This window comes from Carettochelys insculpta, chromosome 6 (genome assembly GCF_033958435.1).
Source record: "Carettochelys insculpta isolate YL-2023 chromosome 6, ASM3395843v1, whole genome shotgun sequence".
NCBI classification, from domain to species: Eukaryota; Metazoa; Chordata; order Testudines; family Carettochelyidae; genus Carettochelys; species Carettochelys insculpta.
In genome coordinates this window covers 65,467,194-65,482,524 of record NC_134142.1, presented here as the reverse complement: position 1 = coordinate 65,482,524, position 15,331 = coordinate 65,467,194, and the positions used below count along the sequence as shown (strand labels likewise).

At 42.1% G+C, this 15,331-nt stretch overlaps 1 protein-coding gene across 5 annotated transcripts in view; it reads right to left on the bottom strand.

Annotated features, from left to right (window-relative positions):
• The window catches only part of DPF3 (double PHD fingers 3), a 215,845-nt gene that overhangs the window by 64,841 nt on the left and 135,673 nt on the right, over positions 1-15,331 (bottom strand). For all 5 annotated transcript variants that reach the window (XR_012645960.1, XR_012645959.1, XM_074997133.1 and 2 more), the window contains 2 exons: positions 11,363-11,458; positions 6,944-7,022 (listed from right to left, as the gene is read on the bottom strand). Coding sequence is in view for 3 of the 5 variants with exons in the window: in XM_074997133.1 (XP_074853234.1) it covers positions 6,944-7,022; positions 11,363-11,458 (175 nt within the window). In the remaining 2 variants the exon portion in view is untranslated. The remainder of the gene's footprint in view (positions 1-6,943; positions 7,023-11,362; positions 11,459-15,331) is intronic.

Below are 15,331 nucleotides of genomic sequence, written 5' to 3'. Positions count from 1 at the left end.
CAGCCTCTTAATTCCTTGGTACCCCCGTGCTGGGAGGATGTGGAGCCCCATCCTCCATTCCCCCTCATCAGAAGGCTGTGGAGCCCCCATCCCAGGTGCCTCACTGTGGGGCAGCTGCCCCCCTCACTGAGGAGCCCTGACATGGCACAGCAGCCCCCGCATCCCCAGAGGCTGGTGTCCCATATTTGTCATAGGGCAACACGGTCACTGTATAGCTATTTAATTCTTGACTTCTCTACTGAGATGGCCAGAAATGGAATAAATAAGCACTATGTGTAGCAGATGTGATGGAGATGGTTTGATAGAGGTTTTTATATGGACACTTAGCTAAAACTGGACTGAGACCATCAAAATCATTTAACGTTGGCTCCCAAACAGTTTCACAGGGACTGATGTCACCCTACACTGAAACCACAGGTAATTAGAGGCTTAAGACCTGCTGTAGGGAAAGGAAACCTTTGAGTCTTGTGAGGGATGGACTGAAAAAAAAAAGGTGATATTTGGCTTTAATAACTAAATATCACCCAAACAAAAGGCCCTCTGAACCCCAATACAATCTGAATCCAAATATCACCCTATTCCCCCATTCTTAAGAACAACACTGGGTAACCCTATCAACTTCTAACTTCTCTGCTATTTTATTCTAGGCTTTATTGCCTAATAGGTACTTTTCTTCAGTCTTCATGTGATCTAGCACTTCAACTTCTGATAGTTACAAAGGGAAGGGTGACACAAAGCAGACTTATGAGTGAGCATGTCACAAGACTATAATAGAATATATTCAAATCAACTGGACACAGTGATATTTACCATAAAGAGCTCAAAAGGCTAGTAGAAGTACTACTGAAGTCATTATTAGTGCTTTTGAGAACAGAAAAGGCAGTTGAGGTATCAAAGACCAAGCAAAAAGCAAACATTATGCCTGATCTTGAAGGCTTTTCTCCAAAAAACCTTTCACTGGAATCAATATCAAGTTTGCTCAAATGAAGATCACAGGGCCAGGCCAATTTTAAAGATGTGGGGAAAGAAGGCGGGCAAGCGTAGAGGAGCAAATCTAATTTCAATTTGTGTAAGTTGTTAGAATAATTAACGCACTGATTACTTTGTAAGCACCTACACCAAAACAGGGTGATAACTAGAGAGTGACACAAGTTTGCACAAAATAAGTCATGTCCTAGCTACATAATGTGTTACGGTATGTCTGCACAGCAGCCTTATTTTGAAATATTCTATTCCAGAATAGCTCTTCCAGAACAGTTCGCTTACTTCAAAATAACACTGCTATGCACAAAAATGCATTTTGAAATAGCACTCAGCTATTGCACACGACAGCGTCTACATACATAGAGCCTATTTCAAAACAGAGCCACTGGATGTACGATAGCTTATTTCGAAACAGGTGCTGTTAAGACAGGGAACAGAGTCTATTTTGAAATAGGTGCTATTTCTCGAAGAATGAGGTTTACCAATTCCAAAATAAGACAACCGCTATTTCAAAATAGTGAATGCATTGTGTTGACGCTGGGATACTTATTTTGAAATAACAGTTGTTATTTTGAAAGAACTTTGCTGTGTAGACCTACCCTTAGATTGGTACCATTAGACCTACCCTTAGTTAGGTGTTTGGCTCCCATTGAAACTTAGTGATAGTTGGGTGCCTTATCACCCTTAAGCTGCTTGAAAATCCCAGTCTACCAGGATATGTTTCATGTATACAGGGAAGGTGGAGGACACAGTGTTTCCTCACACTTATGAGGCCTGTGATACTATGCCACATGACACACAAGAAAATCAGAATAATGTTGACGAGGTCAATCTACGATGAATTGAATGGAGGGGCTGCAGGTTTTTTTTAAAGCAAAAATCAAATTCAGAGTAAATATTAATGGCTCAATGCCAAGTTCAAAACATTCACCATGGGGCACATTTGCACACCAAAAAGCTGCACCTAACTGGACTTTCCCAGTGATTGAGACACTAGCCAAGGACTTGAGAGTCCTGGGTTTCCTTTTGAGATCAACTCCCCGCTGACTGACCCTGGTACTTGCTCTCTGTGTCACAGTTCCTCCACCATAAAATGAGGATAACAGCACTTCCCTACCTCATAGGAGCATTGTGAGAATGAACCTATTAAAGGTTGTGAAGTGCTCAGATACTAGGGGAGAAATCCTTTTACCTGCATGTTTAAGCACCAAAATGCTTTGAAAAACTGGCCATTGGCTCTCGCAAGAGTTCATCTTGGGTTCAGGGCTAGTCTATATATTTACTGCTGGTTTGGCAGGTGGAGTGGAGAATACAAGAATCCCATGTTCCAGGGCTCTGGGCTGGGATCACACCTGGCTGCCACTCCCTTGGGGCAGGGGGGTGGGGAGCCCCTGTGGCTGTTGCTTCCCTGGGGCTGGCGGGGGAAGCACTGGCTCCCTGGGGCTTGGTGTAGCTGGGAGAAGCTGCCACTTCCCCGCATCTCCCTGTGCTGTATTTGAGACAGGGAGATGTGGGCACCCTAGCTGTGAGCTAGGTTTAATTTTGGCCACCATACTATGAAAAAAAGGCAAATTGGCGGGGGGGATTGGTGAAGGTCAGAGGAGAGGAACAAGCTTGATAAGAGATCTGTAGGAGATACATGATAAGTGTTTTCACCTTCTGAAAAGGACAGTATATAGAAAACATGAAATAATTATCCTCGTTAGGCATCAAGAAGGGAATACAAAGTGATGAGTGTATGTCTACAGCAGAGAAAATTCAGGTTAAATATTCAGAGAAACTTGATAACTAAAAAGACAATTGGGGCAACTGAACTACCTTCTAGCCAAGAATGACCATCAGTAGGGTTACTCAAAGCTGGATTAGTCACCAGTCCACCAGGAGTGATAGGTTATGCCATCATGGTGGGAGTGGACTAACAGATCCATATGGGATCCCAACTTCAAGGAGTCTACATACTAAAAATGCTATATAAAGTAAGATGTCAGAGACAGACAGACAGACAGAGGAAGTGTTACAAAGAGATGACAAAAAAGAGTGAACCAGAAAAGAGAGAGGAAATGCTCAGCAAAGCTACATGCATGCAACTCTTTTCACAGAAGTAGAAAAGGGAAGAAAAAGTAGATGAAAATCACAGTGGAATTTAGATGAAGATGCAAGTACATATACTTGCAGATTAGTTACAGTGGGGCAGGAGGGGGAAAAACAAAAGCAGCAGAAACATGAGGTTATCTCCACATTGCTGTGGGAAACAAGCTTGTATGTATGGACAGACTGACGTGAGCTGTGCTCAACCTAGCACAGTAGACACAGAACAGGTGGCAGCTTGAGCTAAACACCCTAGAACAAACCTTCCCAGATCCCTTGGACTATCCCAAGCCACCTCCTGTGTAGCCCCTGGCCATAGTGCTATTTTTAGAAGGCAATCCCAAGCAGAGCTCACAAGCCCATCAACTCATGCTAAAAAGCATGCCGTCAGCTGACTCAGCACACGTAGACTACATGAGACAGAAAGAAGAACATCAACTCACCTAGTTCAGAAGCCCACAACCCAAGCTATGGATGACATTTACCAGAGTGAAGATGTTTGATTTTCAAAGACAGCCAAATCATGGTGGCATGTGACCAATACTTCAGGTATTGTTTGTTTCCACTAAGCAAAGTTTCATAAATGGGGAAGTAGAACTGGGCAAATTCCTCAAAGATTTTTCTGAGACTACATCCTTTAGATAAATAAATAACACGTCAATTCCCTTCTGTTTGTGCTCCTTCTGTATTTGTTTACTTTCCACATTCGAGCAAACACATTTTCTTCCAGCCTATTTGCAGAAACAGAAAATTTGGGGTGAAAATTACAGAATACACAGGAAAAGCAAATTCTGGACTCATGAAGGCAAATATTCACACTGGCAAAGTGATTCTAAGCATAGTGATGTATATAACCTAGATGTTCCCATCGGAAACTAACCCATCTAGCTGTGATTTTGTATATTGAATATTGGGAAGGAACTTCTCCCAAACAATCTGCTGAAGAAGATACATCTGTCAAAAAATATTTGGCAAATAATTTTGAAGAAGAAATAGACATTAAAAATTTTAAACTGATTGCTGCTAATTCATTAACAGAAAGGGGGTTAAACTTGTCAAATAAATTATTCGCTATAAATTATTAAAAGCTGGGGGAAGGTCAACACACAAGAAAGATAGCACTGTAGCTGGAGCAACCCTCTTTCTGTTCCCCCAGAGTAATGTAACTTGTAATAACATTATCTTAGCCATCTACCTTGGACAAGGAAAGATCATTGGATTATCTAGCAAATTTCTTCTGGTTCCTCTTTCTGTTCGTATGTTTCTTAAAAAGTTTTCAGCCAAAGGGAGTGGGAAAAATTTGTTTTTCAAAATCAAAAAGTAAAGTTATGCTGTAAAACCTAAAAAGGCATGAGAGTTGGGAAAAACAACATCAGCACAACACACACCATAACCTTGACTTCAGCTCAGATTTCTGTTGCTTCCTTTGATATCTTTGATAGGTCACAAATTATCTGTGAATCACTAAGGTGCCTGAGTGATTTGGCAGCTGAGCTAGATCATTTATACTCTCATTAGGGAAGTGGTCACAACGTGACCAGTCACAGAAAGAGTCATGATACATTTAAAATGCCCATAATCCACAGAAGCGTCCTTGCATGTGGAGGCATTTCAAAGAAAGGAGATATAGACAACCCCCCACCCAACACACACACACACATCCACCCTCACTGAACAGTTCAGGATTTTAAACAGAAAACGTGTGTTGCGCTTCTAGACAATCCTTAGAATGGGAAATTGCAACCCTCCAACATAAAAAGAGACCCTTAAGTAGAAACCCTGAAGAGATTCCTCTCATCCTCCCACCTAATGAGCTCCCCACTCCTGTGATCAGGTTATACTCATGTGGCATACATCCTAGAGCCCATTATGCCCATTCATATGCAAGGCTTTCCCATCTCTCTTCCAAACCAATTGCTCCCTTAAGAATCTCCATCTGTTGAGCCCCCATAGTATTTGTATTGCCAAAGTAAGACCCTTGGAATGCCCATCACAGCACTGTACAAGCATCACCCCATCTCACTGTGAAAGAGCATGGCCAGCCTGCAGGAACTAAATCTTCCATTGAACATCTGTGTTCCAGATTTCTTCACTTCTAAAAACTACATATTCATAGATGGCTACTGTGAGTACCGGTCTTTTGGGGCTGAAAGAGTTGGGACGCTGGGATGGGCAGAAAGGAACTGGGGTGTACCAACTCCTCCCAGACCCCACCAAAACCTTTTTGAGACACTAAATGAAGATGGGCCTTCTCCTACTAGCTTTTAGAGAGACATGGTGGGTGAGGTAATATCTTTCCTTAGACAAACTTTTCCAATAAAGATATTACCTCATCCACTTTGTCTCTCTAATATCTTGGGACCGACTTGGCAACAACAGCACTCCATTAGCTTTGGCTGGTTAGCACCTTCTTTCAACAAATAGGTTGTATTTGACAGTACAGCTTCCTATTGCCCACTCAGTCTGCCCACGACATAGACATGAGAGCTGCTCAGACAGATGGTTTTGGCCCAGAATGTGACTCACTGAATAAACAACAATAAGTCCTGTGGCACCTTATAGCCTAACAGATATTTTGGAGCATAAGCTTTCGTGGGCAAAGACCTGCTTCGTCAGATGAATAAGTGGAGATTCCAGAAGAGGGTCTAATTATCCCCTGGAACCTCGACTCATATATCTGACGAAGCAGGTCTTTGCCCACAAAAGCTTATGCTCCAAAATATCTGTTAGTCTATAAGGTGCCTCAAGACTTCTTTTTGTTTTTGAAGACTCAGACTAACTCGGCTACCTCTCTGATACTATGCACTGAATAGGATTTATTGAAGTAAGAAAGAGTTGAAAAGAAGAATGAAAAAAGGCCCATGGATAGATTGCAGCTGTAGAAAAATGAGTTCTGTGCCAAATCCTGGGGCTCTCTTGTACAGTCTGACACCCTGGCTCATTCTGAATAGTGCCTGACTTCATGTGCAGTCCCCCTGCAACACATCACTTACCCAGAAAGCTCTTACAGTTAATCAGGGTACAGCTACACAGCAAATTGATCTGTGACCGTAGTATGGGTAGGCCTAGACCTGCTAGCTTCAATCTCGCTAGCTAGGGTAGCAGCTGTAGGGACCATATGGCAGCATGGACCCAGCCACCTGAGCTGTGTACACAGCTGTGCCCAGTAGGCAGCACTAGGGCAGATAACCCATGCTGAAGTCTCTGCCACAATATATACACTACTGTCGTTATTTGAGCTAGCTAGATGAATGTCCATATGGACACGCCAACCCATGCTACCATCACACCTTGCCTTGGTGTGTACTCTTCTCCCCAAGTGGCAGAACCAGGCAGTTGGGTTCCAATAGCTGCTTACAGAGGCACAGCTCCCACTGATACACCTAAGAACTCTGCCTGAGTAAGGACTGAGAGAGTTAGGACTTGAAGATTTAACCCGCTGAGGTTTAAGGAAGGACTGAAAGCAAGGGAATCACCACAAAAATGAGTGAGAGACCCACGAAGGTGAAGTGGCTTTGTTGGAGATATCTGAGTTAAGCTTTTGTTTGTAAATGTCTGAAACAGAGGAGGAAATAGATGGTGAATCTTATGGGGATGAGGTGGCAGGTAAGGCAGAAAAGCCACAAAGCAGGAGAAAGACTGGTAGAGAAGACGTGAGAGGTGAGTTATTGCAGCACCACGGGAAGTGGAGTCTTGCTGAGGATTTCACTTTCTTTCCTTTATGCAAAAACTCCAGACACAGCAGGAGCAGAAGCAGCAGCAAGTGACAGACATGAAAATCAGAGGGCAGCAGTGCTGTTTGCTGGGAAGAAGATGAAGCCCTGATTACATCTGATCTAGAAGCAAAGTTGATGGTCTGGGTGCTACTTACTGTCACAAACATAAGGTTTGTCATGGTCATCCTGGGATGCAGCGTCATTCCTTCTCCTGCCACCTCCAGATCCTCGTGCCTACAATGAGAATAAAGATGTTAACGCCATTCTGGTGCCATCACAACTTTCACCTTGCCCCAGACAGCATACGTTATGGACTAAACACAGATTTCTGAGACCCTTCTTTTTCTAAAACACAGTGTATTTATTGAGCTTTGGAATGTGGCAGAGATCCCTTAGAATGGATATTCCTGCCTGATTAGTCACAGTACCATAATGATTCCTGCCTCACTGCCACTGTCAATGCAGTCAAGAGATTGTCTCACAGTCACAGAAGGTGGTGTTCAGATTTGAGCTAATCAAGGGGTGGGTAAATACTGTCCCACAAGCTGGATCCAGCTTGCTGGGCCCCACCTCTATATTTATCTGCACCTCCACAGATATCAGGCCATCACAGCTCCCATTGGCCGCAGATAGCCATTCAAAGCCAATGGCAGAGGCAGGAAGGAGTGTCCTGGCTTGGCCCACTTCCTGCTGCTCTGATTGGCCACAAACAGCCAGTTATTATGGTGGTGGGTGTGATGTGGACATTAGGAAACAAACCCAGCCCTGCAAATTATCTCATGTAGGCCAACGGACAGTCTTTAAATGGTAATACCTTTGGGCCTGATGTCTATTTGAACTAGTGATCCTGAGAAAAAAGGTGACACAGCACTTTGCTAATACATTGACCCATTGAGTTCTCGGGCAAAAGCTGAAAACAACACATCCCAAGGGTTTCAGTTTTCCATATAAAAAGTGCTTGGCTTCTTCTTGCCCTCCCAGATCTAATTACCCAGAATCCCTTTGTTTTTTCTGAGAGAGGATATGACACTGAAATAACATTAGCTGGTAGAACTGAAGATTATGTAAAGATGTAGATGACAGTATTGGTGTCCCAAATACTAAAGGGCTCTATGAGCTAACCCTTTGCATCTCCTCAATGTATGCTCAACACCACTCTTGTTAACTGAGCTGCATTCCATCACTGGCCAGAAGACAAGGCACAAGGGACAGCTGTATACTGATGTACTATATAAATGCACAGGTTAAACTGAACCCCATCCCATTGGGTTACTCAAGTCTCCAGAACAAGCCCAAGAAAGACTCTTAATCACTTAGAATAGGGTAGGAATAAACTCTTCCTCACAGCAATCCTGGAGGAGAGGGAGAGATTTGTGACTGGCTGGACAGGGCAGATGCTGTTTGGTTTTGCATCCTGCAAACAGAGTTCAAAGCAGGGCACTACATTTTGACCAGTGTGTGATCTCCTCAAGTGAGTCAATTGTAAACCAAATGAAATGCAGTAGGACACAAATTCCTCATAGTAACCACAAACACGGTCCTTATGGAAGCGGAGGTGTATGTAAGAGGCAAGATTTGTAAGAGTAAATTAAAGGGTGGGACTGCCCTGAAAAGTGAGTCTGTAGCAATTGTTTTACGCAACCCATGTTCACTGCCGCTCAATGATTCAATATCATTTCGGTGCTCAGTTTACAAATAAAATATATTGTTTCCTGACTACCAGCTCTGCAAAGGGCTGTGTAAATACTTCCTTGAGATAACTAGTTCAAGTAGTTCTGAGAGTAGTATGTCTGGGCTCCTTCCTTCCCTCAGCATGAGCCAAATCAGGCATCAGTGACATCAGTGCAACCCCTTTTTCATCACTGGGTTTGCACGGATGAAACTGACTTGACCTTAAACAATTCTAATGATGGACAAACTAGAATCCAGCCCCCTATCCACACTAGTTGCATTGCTAATAGAAATAAAAGAGCAGTAAAGACTCATTTTTGTCACTAGTTGGCAATCGGACTCTGAATATACTCAGAGAGCAGTTCTGCAGAATAAGTGCCATTGTAATATAGTCACTTTCCAGAGGTGAACGGTAATTTCAGATCCGTTGCTTAGCATCATAGCCAGCTGTTTCCCTTCTAACCATCCTTTACAGAAATACAAGCGCAAAACATTCATGACATGACCACATATACTCTTTTTCATAAACCGCACATGGAGAGATTTTCAGATCAAGTCAGTGTCTTTCAGTAGGACATGGCTCCTAAATTCCTCAGGCATTTGTGAAAATGTCCCCCAGTATGTACTTAAACAGCACATTTACTGTACAAGTGCAGTTGCATTGATTTTGTATTTTTAACAAACTTTGTGTCGAACCTCCTTCCACATTTTCTCCATCTAACAAAGATTCTAAAAACCTCTCTCTCTGTGAATCCATCTCGTTGTCCTTCAGCCTCTTTACTAGCACTTCCATTATTTCTGAGCTACCCTTAGGGGGCCAGAAAAACAGGCAGTCACCCCAGGGGCACAAAACTGAATGCCACGTTCATGCTGTCAGGGCTTCAATCTGTTGGATTCAGTCATCCACAGCTGCCTTCATTCTCCTGCCGGCATGCAGCAGGGACTAGGATACTTGATGTATGAAGCCTGGAAGGCTCAACAGAACAGATTTGAGGCAGCTTAATGGAGCCAAACAGAGAGAGTAGCCAGAGGGACAGATGTAAGGTCCAGAATTAAAAATGAAATCATGCTATAGGAAATGAAAGGGAGACAGAGAATTTGGAATGTCCAGAGCAATAATTCTGCTGCATTAATCCTGTGTCAGTGCCTTCAGTCCTCCTTTGTTCTCCAGATGCCAAGAGATTTCTGGGCCAAACTTTGCAGAAACTAGTTTCCCTACTGCCAGCCCGCCTTTAACAGTACCCTATCCCTCCTTTGTAGGCAGCAAAATGCAGTTCAGCTTTCAAGTCTTCTCAGTGTTGATGCCTTTGCACTAGTTCCCACTTCTGACTGGACACTTCACAGCATTACCAACACTTCCACTGCTTACTGGGCTCTTAGAAGACATTTAGAGCCAAATTACAGCTAAATAACAGCACAGAGCACTGAGACCCAGGACTTGTGACTGGAAACAAACTGTATGGGATGCTAGGAAGCTTGGCCACACCCATGATAAGTGGTCATCCACTAACTAAAATCATGCTGGATTACAGATGTTGCTGGACGAGAGTTCCAGATTAGAGGGTCAACCTGCATTAATTCTGCTTTTGTTCAACATGCTGACTTCACTCCATTAAAAGTTCCCAGCATGTGGAGTGCTTTCTCCCCTCTGCACGCTCACCATTCTGGGAAGTGAGAGTCACCAGTGGAGCAGAAGTCACTAGTGGGGCAAGGGCAAGAGATTCTATTGTGGCAGGTTGTGCTGTGGCTGCACTTAGTAAGCAGCCCCAGAACAGAAACCAAGATATAAGTGTGTGCTTCAAGATGGATGAGAAGAACAATTCAATGCTCCCGAACACCTCCGATTCTTTTATTTTTATTTTATAAAATGAATATTGTTTTCACATAACTTCCTGGAGAAGCTGGTACAGCGCTGCATGCAACAATAGCATCAGGGTATTGTTTGTATTGGTTGAGATGCACGGAAACCAGAGAATATACTTTTCCTTTCTTGACTTGAATATATTTCCTGCTATGCATTTAGTCCTTCATTTCCAAAGTCAGGCATCCCCAGATTCTGTGACAGGAAGTTTATTGGGAAAGGCCCATGCAGCTGAAGTATTAGTGATAGCTACAGTTAAGGTTGTATACCCTTGCTTTTGATTATCAGTTCATATAATTTTTTGAATCACACACGTATATGGTTAAAATATTCCAGGTTTGGGGTTCTGTCTAAAGCTAAATTTAAAAGAAATTAAACAAAGGTTCAGCCAAATGGTTCAACCAATGAAGAGAGTGAAAAATATACTTTTCCAAGTATTAAAAAAATTGTTATCTTTAATTCCAAGGGTCTTAGCAGCAAAGTGAACAAGAGCAGAGAGTTGAAATAATGGAACAGAGAGTTTGATGCAAAAGCTTATTATGACAGTGGCTGCAAGCAGCTCTTATTTTTTTAACTCTATTTTTATCTGTTCTTTATCTCAAAATATCTGCTAAGCACACCAAAATGCATGTTTAGAGGTTGTGTGTCCCTGCAGTTCTCACTGCGGTCAATGAAAGATGCAAGTGCCAACCACCTCTGAAAATCATGTTCAGTGATTGTAATAACAACATGATAATAATCATCATTATTAGAGTTTCCTGAATAAAAATAAAAATTCATCACCATAATAAATTTGCTCCATTTTTTCCATCTCCCATCGTCTTATTTCTTAGTAATAGGCAAAAATAAACTGAAAACATGAGAAAACATAAAATAATCACTGAATCTGTTGCTCCAGAATGTACCACGTGGATATCACTTCAGAATATCTATTAGTTGTTTGTGTGTGTGCGTGTGTGTGTGTAATACAGAAATAGAAACCAAGAATGTGAGCAAAAGGCTTTGCCTCCCTTCTTTCCTCTCCCAGAGATTCCCAACTTACCCGTCCTCTGGGCCTGTTCTTTCGTTTTGGTATATCTTCTTCTAATTCCTCTTCCTCATTCACTTCATCAGCATTTTCATCATTTTCCAAAACTCTCTGCAGGGAAAAAAACATTGCATTGATTCGCTAATGGCAGAATCAGACGCAAGCATCTCCAATTCCTTCCAATCAACACTCTCCAAAGTTAGCTAGTTCCTCCCTCACCCACCCTCATTTCCCCAGGAAAATGCTTCCTGACACGTAGGCTCATCTCCCAGGATACTAACAAGACAGTCAGTGGGGATGGGGGTGGAGATTCTCTTCTGGAACAAACTCTTAGAAGCTGTAAATCAAGATTTCTTTCCCTAGTAGTTACAATTTTCTCCATTTAATTAAACATTCATTTTCTGGCTTTCTAATGGACCTTAAAATTAATATCCTTTGAGAGTACCAGTACTGTGGGTGGCTACACAGCTCTGGAAATAAGGGGTCCTGAACCTGTGAAGTGTTGCACAAATGTCATTCCCACTGAAATCAATGAGAGTAGCAGGTGCCTGACACCTCTCAGAATTACTCCTGGGATTTGTGAATTCCATGCTTGGAGAATGGTGTCCAGTTCGGAAACTTTGGAGGCATCCATAAAGCAGATATAGCAATGGCAGTGACAGTACAAGCTTCCCAACAGAGGTGAAAGGATTACTCAATCTTCATAACCCATTCAATTCTTCACATCTCTACTAAGAGACCAAACAAGGATCCACCCAGCATCAGCCATGATGTGAGTGCTTCTTCTTTAGAAGCTGCTCTGAAACCATTCAGTCCAGTCAGAAAGGCCACCACTGAATCCTGAGATGGCAATATAATTCAGCCATTAAATGGATTCAAAACACTGAGTTAGAGATGATAGAAAGCTTTTGTAACCTGTTACCAAATGCTGACCTATCCAGTCTCCCAGGTGAATAGTTGCTACAGAGCCAGCAAAGGGAGACTAGGACCAGCATGTGTTAATTTTGAGCCCTTTGCAACTTAGACATTGCTTGCTGGGGCTGCTGGCAGAGAATATGCAGAGAGATTTCACTGATGAGGTATTTAGAATCGGGACGGATACCTGCAGCACATAATTATAATCTCACACATTTAGATTTTTGAGCCAAGATACTGGATGCTGTCTGTCAGTTTCAGGCAATTGCACCTCTATTCCCCCTCCATGGTCCTCAAAGGGCACCCACCTGTAGGGTCCTAGCTCCCAGCCATCACCTTTCTTGGGCACAGACCTGTATCTCACTCTCTCCCATGCTGCCCACAGTCATAAGCTACGACACAGCTCTTTCTAAGCAAGCACATTTATTCTTAAAGTGAAAGCATTATGGAGAAACATAATAAAAATAAAAAAAACTTACATGTATGCCAAAAAGCTTATCAAAGACCACACCCTCCCCAACTTTAACAAGGGTTCTGCAAAGTGTCAGCCTGTCAGAACCCACAACTGGGTTTTCCCTGTGGTCACAATTTCGTAACTGTCTCAGATTCAGAATCAGAACCCAAGCTAAGAAGTTCAGTTGTTTCTTTTTAAAGTTTGGGCCTTGTGCTCCCCAGTCTCCAAGAACAGGTAATTAGCAATCATCCTCTCTTCGGGGCACAGCTACAAAAAATTGGATTTTTGCATAACCTGAACTGGGGACTTGACTTTAAGCTCTCCGTAGGCATCCCACAGGAAATCCACTTCACACTTACTGTTCCAAAAGTCCACTTTTTGTTTGCACATTTTCAGTACCAGCCTCACAATAATACATAAATTTTGCACTTAATAAAATGGACACCAAATATGCTTAAATTGAATTCAATGGCACCTCCAAAAATATACAAGAAAGTACTATATCTGTCATGGTGTTCCTTTAAAAAGTTTAGCAACTTGTAGAGTCTGGTGGGCAATCTAATATTTGTAAGGCATTGGATTTATATTGCTCTCATTTTTAACACTTCGAGGAGCTATTTATGGGATCAAACTAATCTTCTCCCATAATTTTAATTCCTGGAAGGAGGAAACTTTAAATTGTCGTCATCATCACATACAATTATTCTTTCAAAATTCACACAATTATATATATTAGTTGTGGAGACTCCACACTTTTAAAGTCCGGGGGTGCGTGAGGAATTTTTGTTCCTTAAAGGATAAATGCTGTATTAAAAAATGGAAGATAACTTGTAAGATCTCCCATTTGCATAGTGCCTTCAACTCCAGCAATTCCATTCTGCACCAGCAACAGTACCCAACGATGTTAAGGGGAAATAATATATAATACTTTCTCCAGTTGAAATTGCAGGGCAAATTTAAAGTAGGCAACCAATTAACTACATATGAGTACAGCAGCAGAAATGTAGCACTTTAAAGACTAACAATATGATTTATTTAGTGATGAGCTTTTGTGCGACAGACCCACTTCATCAGATCAATCTCATTTCCAATACAGACTGACATTTATAAGTAGAGAGGACCCCCAAAAAAACTGCAATAAAAACTGACAAATCAAATAGGATTGAAGGAGGGGGATAAGGGGTGGGGGGATGTTCATTGTCCTGTCTGAGATAATTACGAGCATCAAAGGAAGGGAAGCAGTCCTTGTAATGTGCGAGGTAAATGATGTCTCTGTTCATACCATATGTTAATATGTTGAATTTGAATATGAACTCAAACTCACAAATTTCTCACTCTATTCTGTTTTTAAATTATTTGTGCTCTAGGACACAAATTCTCACAGGAGTATGTGCAAGATACCTCTAATCCATGTGATAAATGACAAATCATCTTTCAATAACTGATAAAAGATTCTGGTTTAAGCCGACTCCAAAAGATGACGCGTTTTCATCCCACCAGACCAGGGGTCTGCAACCTGCAGCTCTGGAGCTGCATGTGGCTCTTTAAGAACTTCTTTGTGCCTCCCTACACTGTAGTTGCCAAGCAAAAAATAACCACCATCTTGATTATTTTCAATAAACGGTGACTATCTATAAGCCCAACAATGAACAAGTCATATCTAAATCGCAAACAATGTGATCTCAAAACGTTGGATAACTTCCTCTTTAATATGTGCAGTGCATTGTGGGATATGATACCGTATCTGTGATCATATGGCGAATAAATTCTTGATTTTGAAAAGGATGCTTGTGGCATTGCTTCTGTGAAGGGCAACACACACTTCAAGAAAGGAAACTGAAATTAAACGTGAAATGAAACGGGCATAATTAAAGTAGGTTTGGGAGTGAAAGTCAGGAAGATAGTGGTACAAACACATACACACGTAAAGAGTGAGGAAACAGAACACGTAAAAAGTTTGTGAACATCCTGCAGTAAACACGTGTCACATTACAAGTCATTGTGTGCGCGCTGTTCATAGGGGTTACAAAAAGTACGGTTTGATGTTATTTATTAAGGACCGGTTCTGTATTCACATGCATTACAGCTCTTGAATTATTGAGCTTTTACCAGATTTGAAGAAATGACTTTTCTTGCTATTTTGGTTGCTGACTCCTGCACTAGACACACACATTCAACATTATGCTCACACAGGACCAAATCTTCAATTCATGCAAACAGCAGCTGAATACCTGGCCCCTAGTGACTGCACCTACTTAAGAGGGGCAATCCTTATTCTTTTTTAGCAAAATATCTATTATTTCCTACTCTGTCCTTCCAGGACTCTCTTCCAATTCAACATATTTCAATGCAGGGAAGTAACGAATCCATTTTTTTCCCAAGCCACATTAAGGGCTAGAATGAAAGCTCACTCTCAGCTCATAGCAAAGGGCAGTTCAGAGCTGGGACCCAGGAGGGAATGATGACTATATACCCTCACCCAGCTGCATAGGAGGCAGAGTGGCAGCACCACAGAGAGTGCTTCCTTCTGAACCCTCCCAAGCAGAGACTAGCAGAATGTGGAGCCTGCACGGAGGAGTAAGCGGGAGATTTGTGTGAGCACGCAAGCACACATT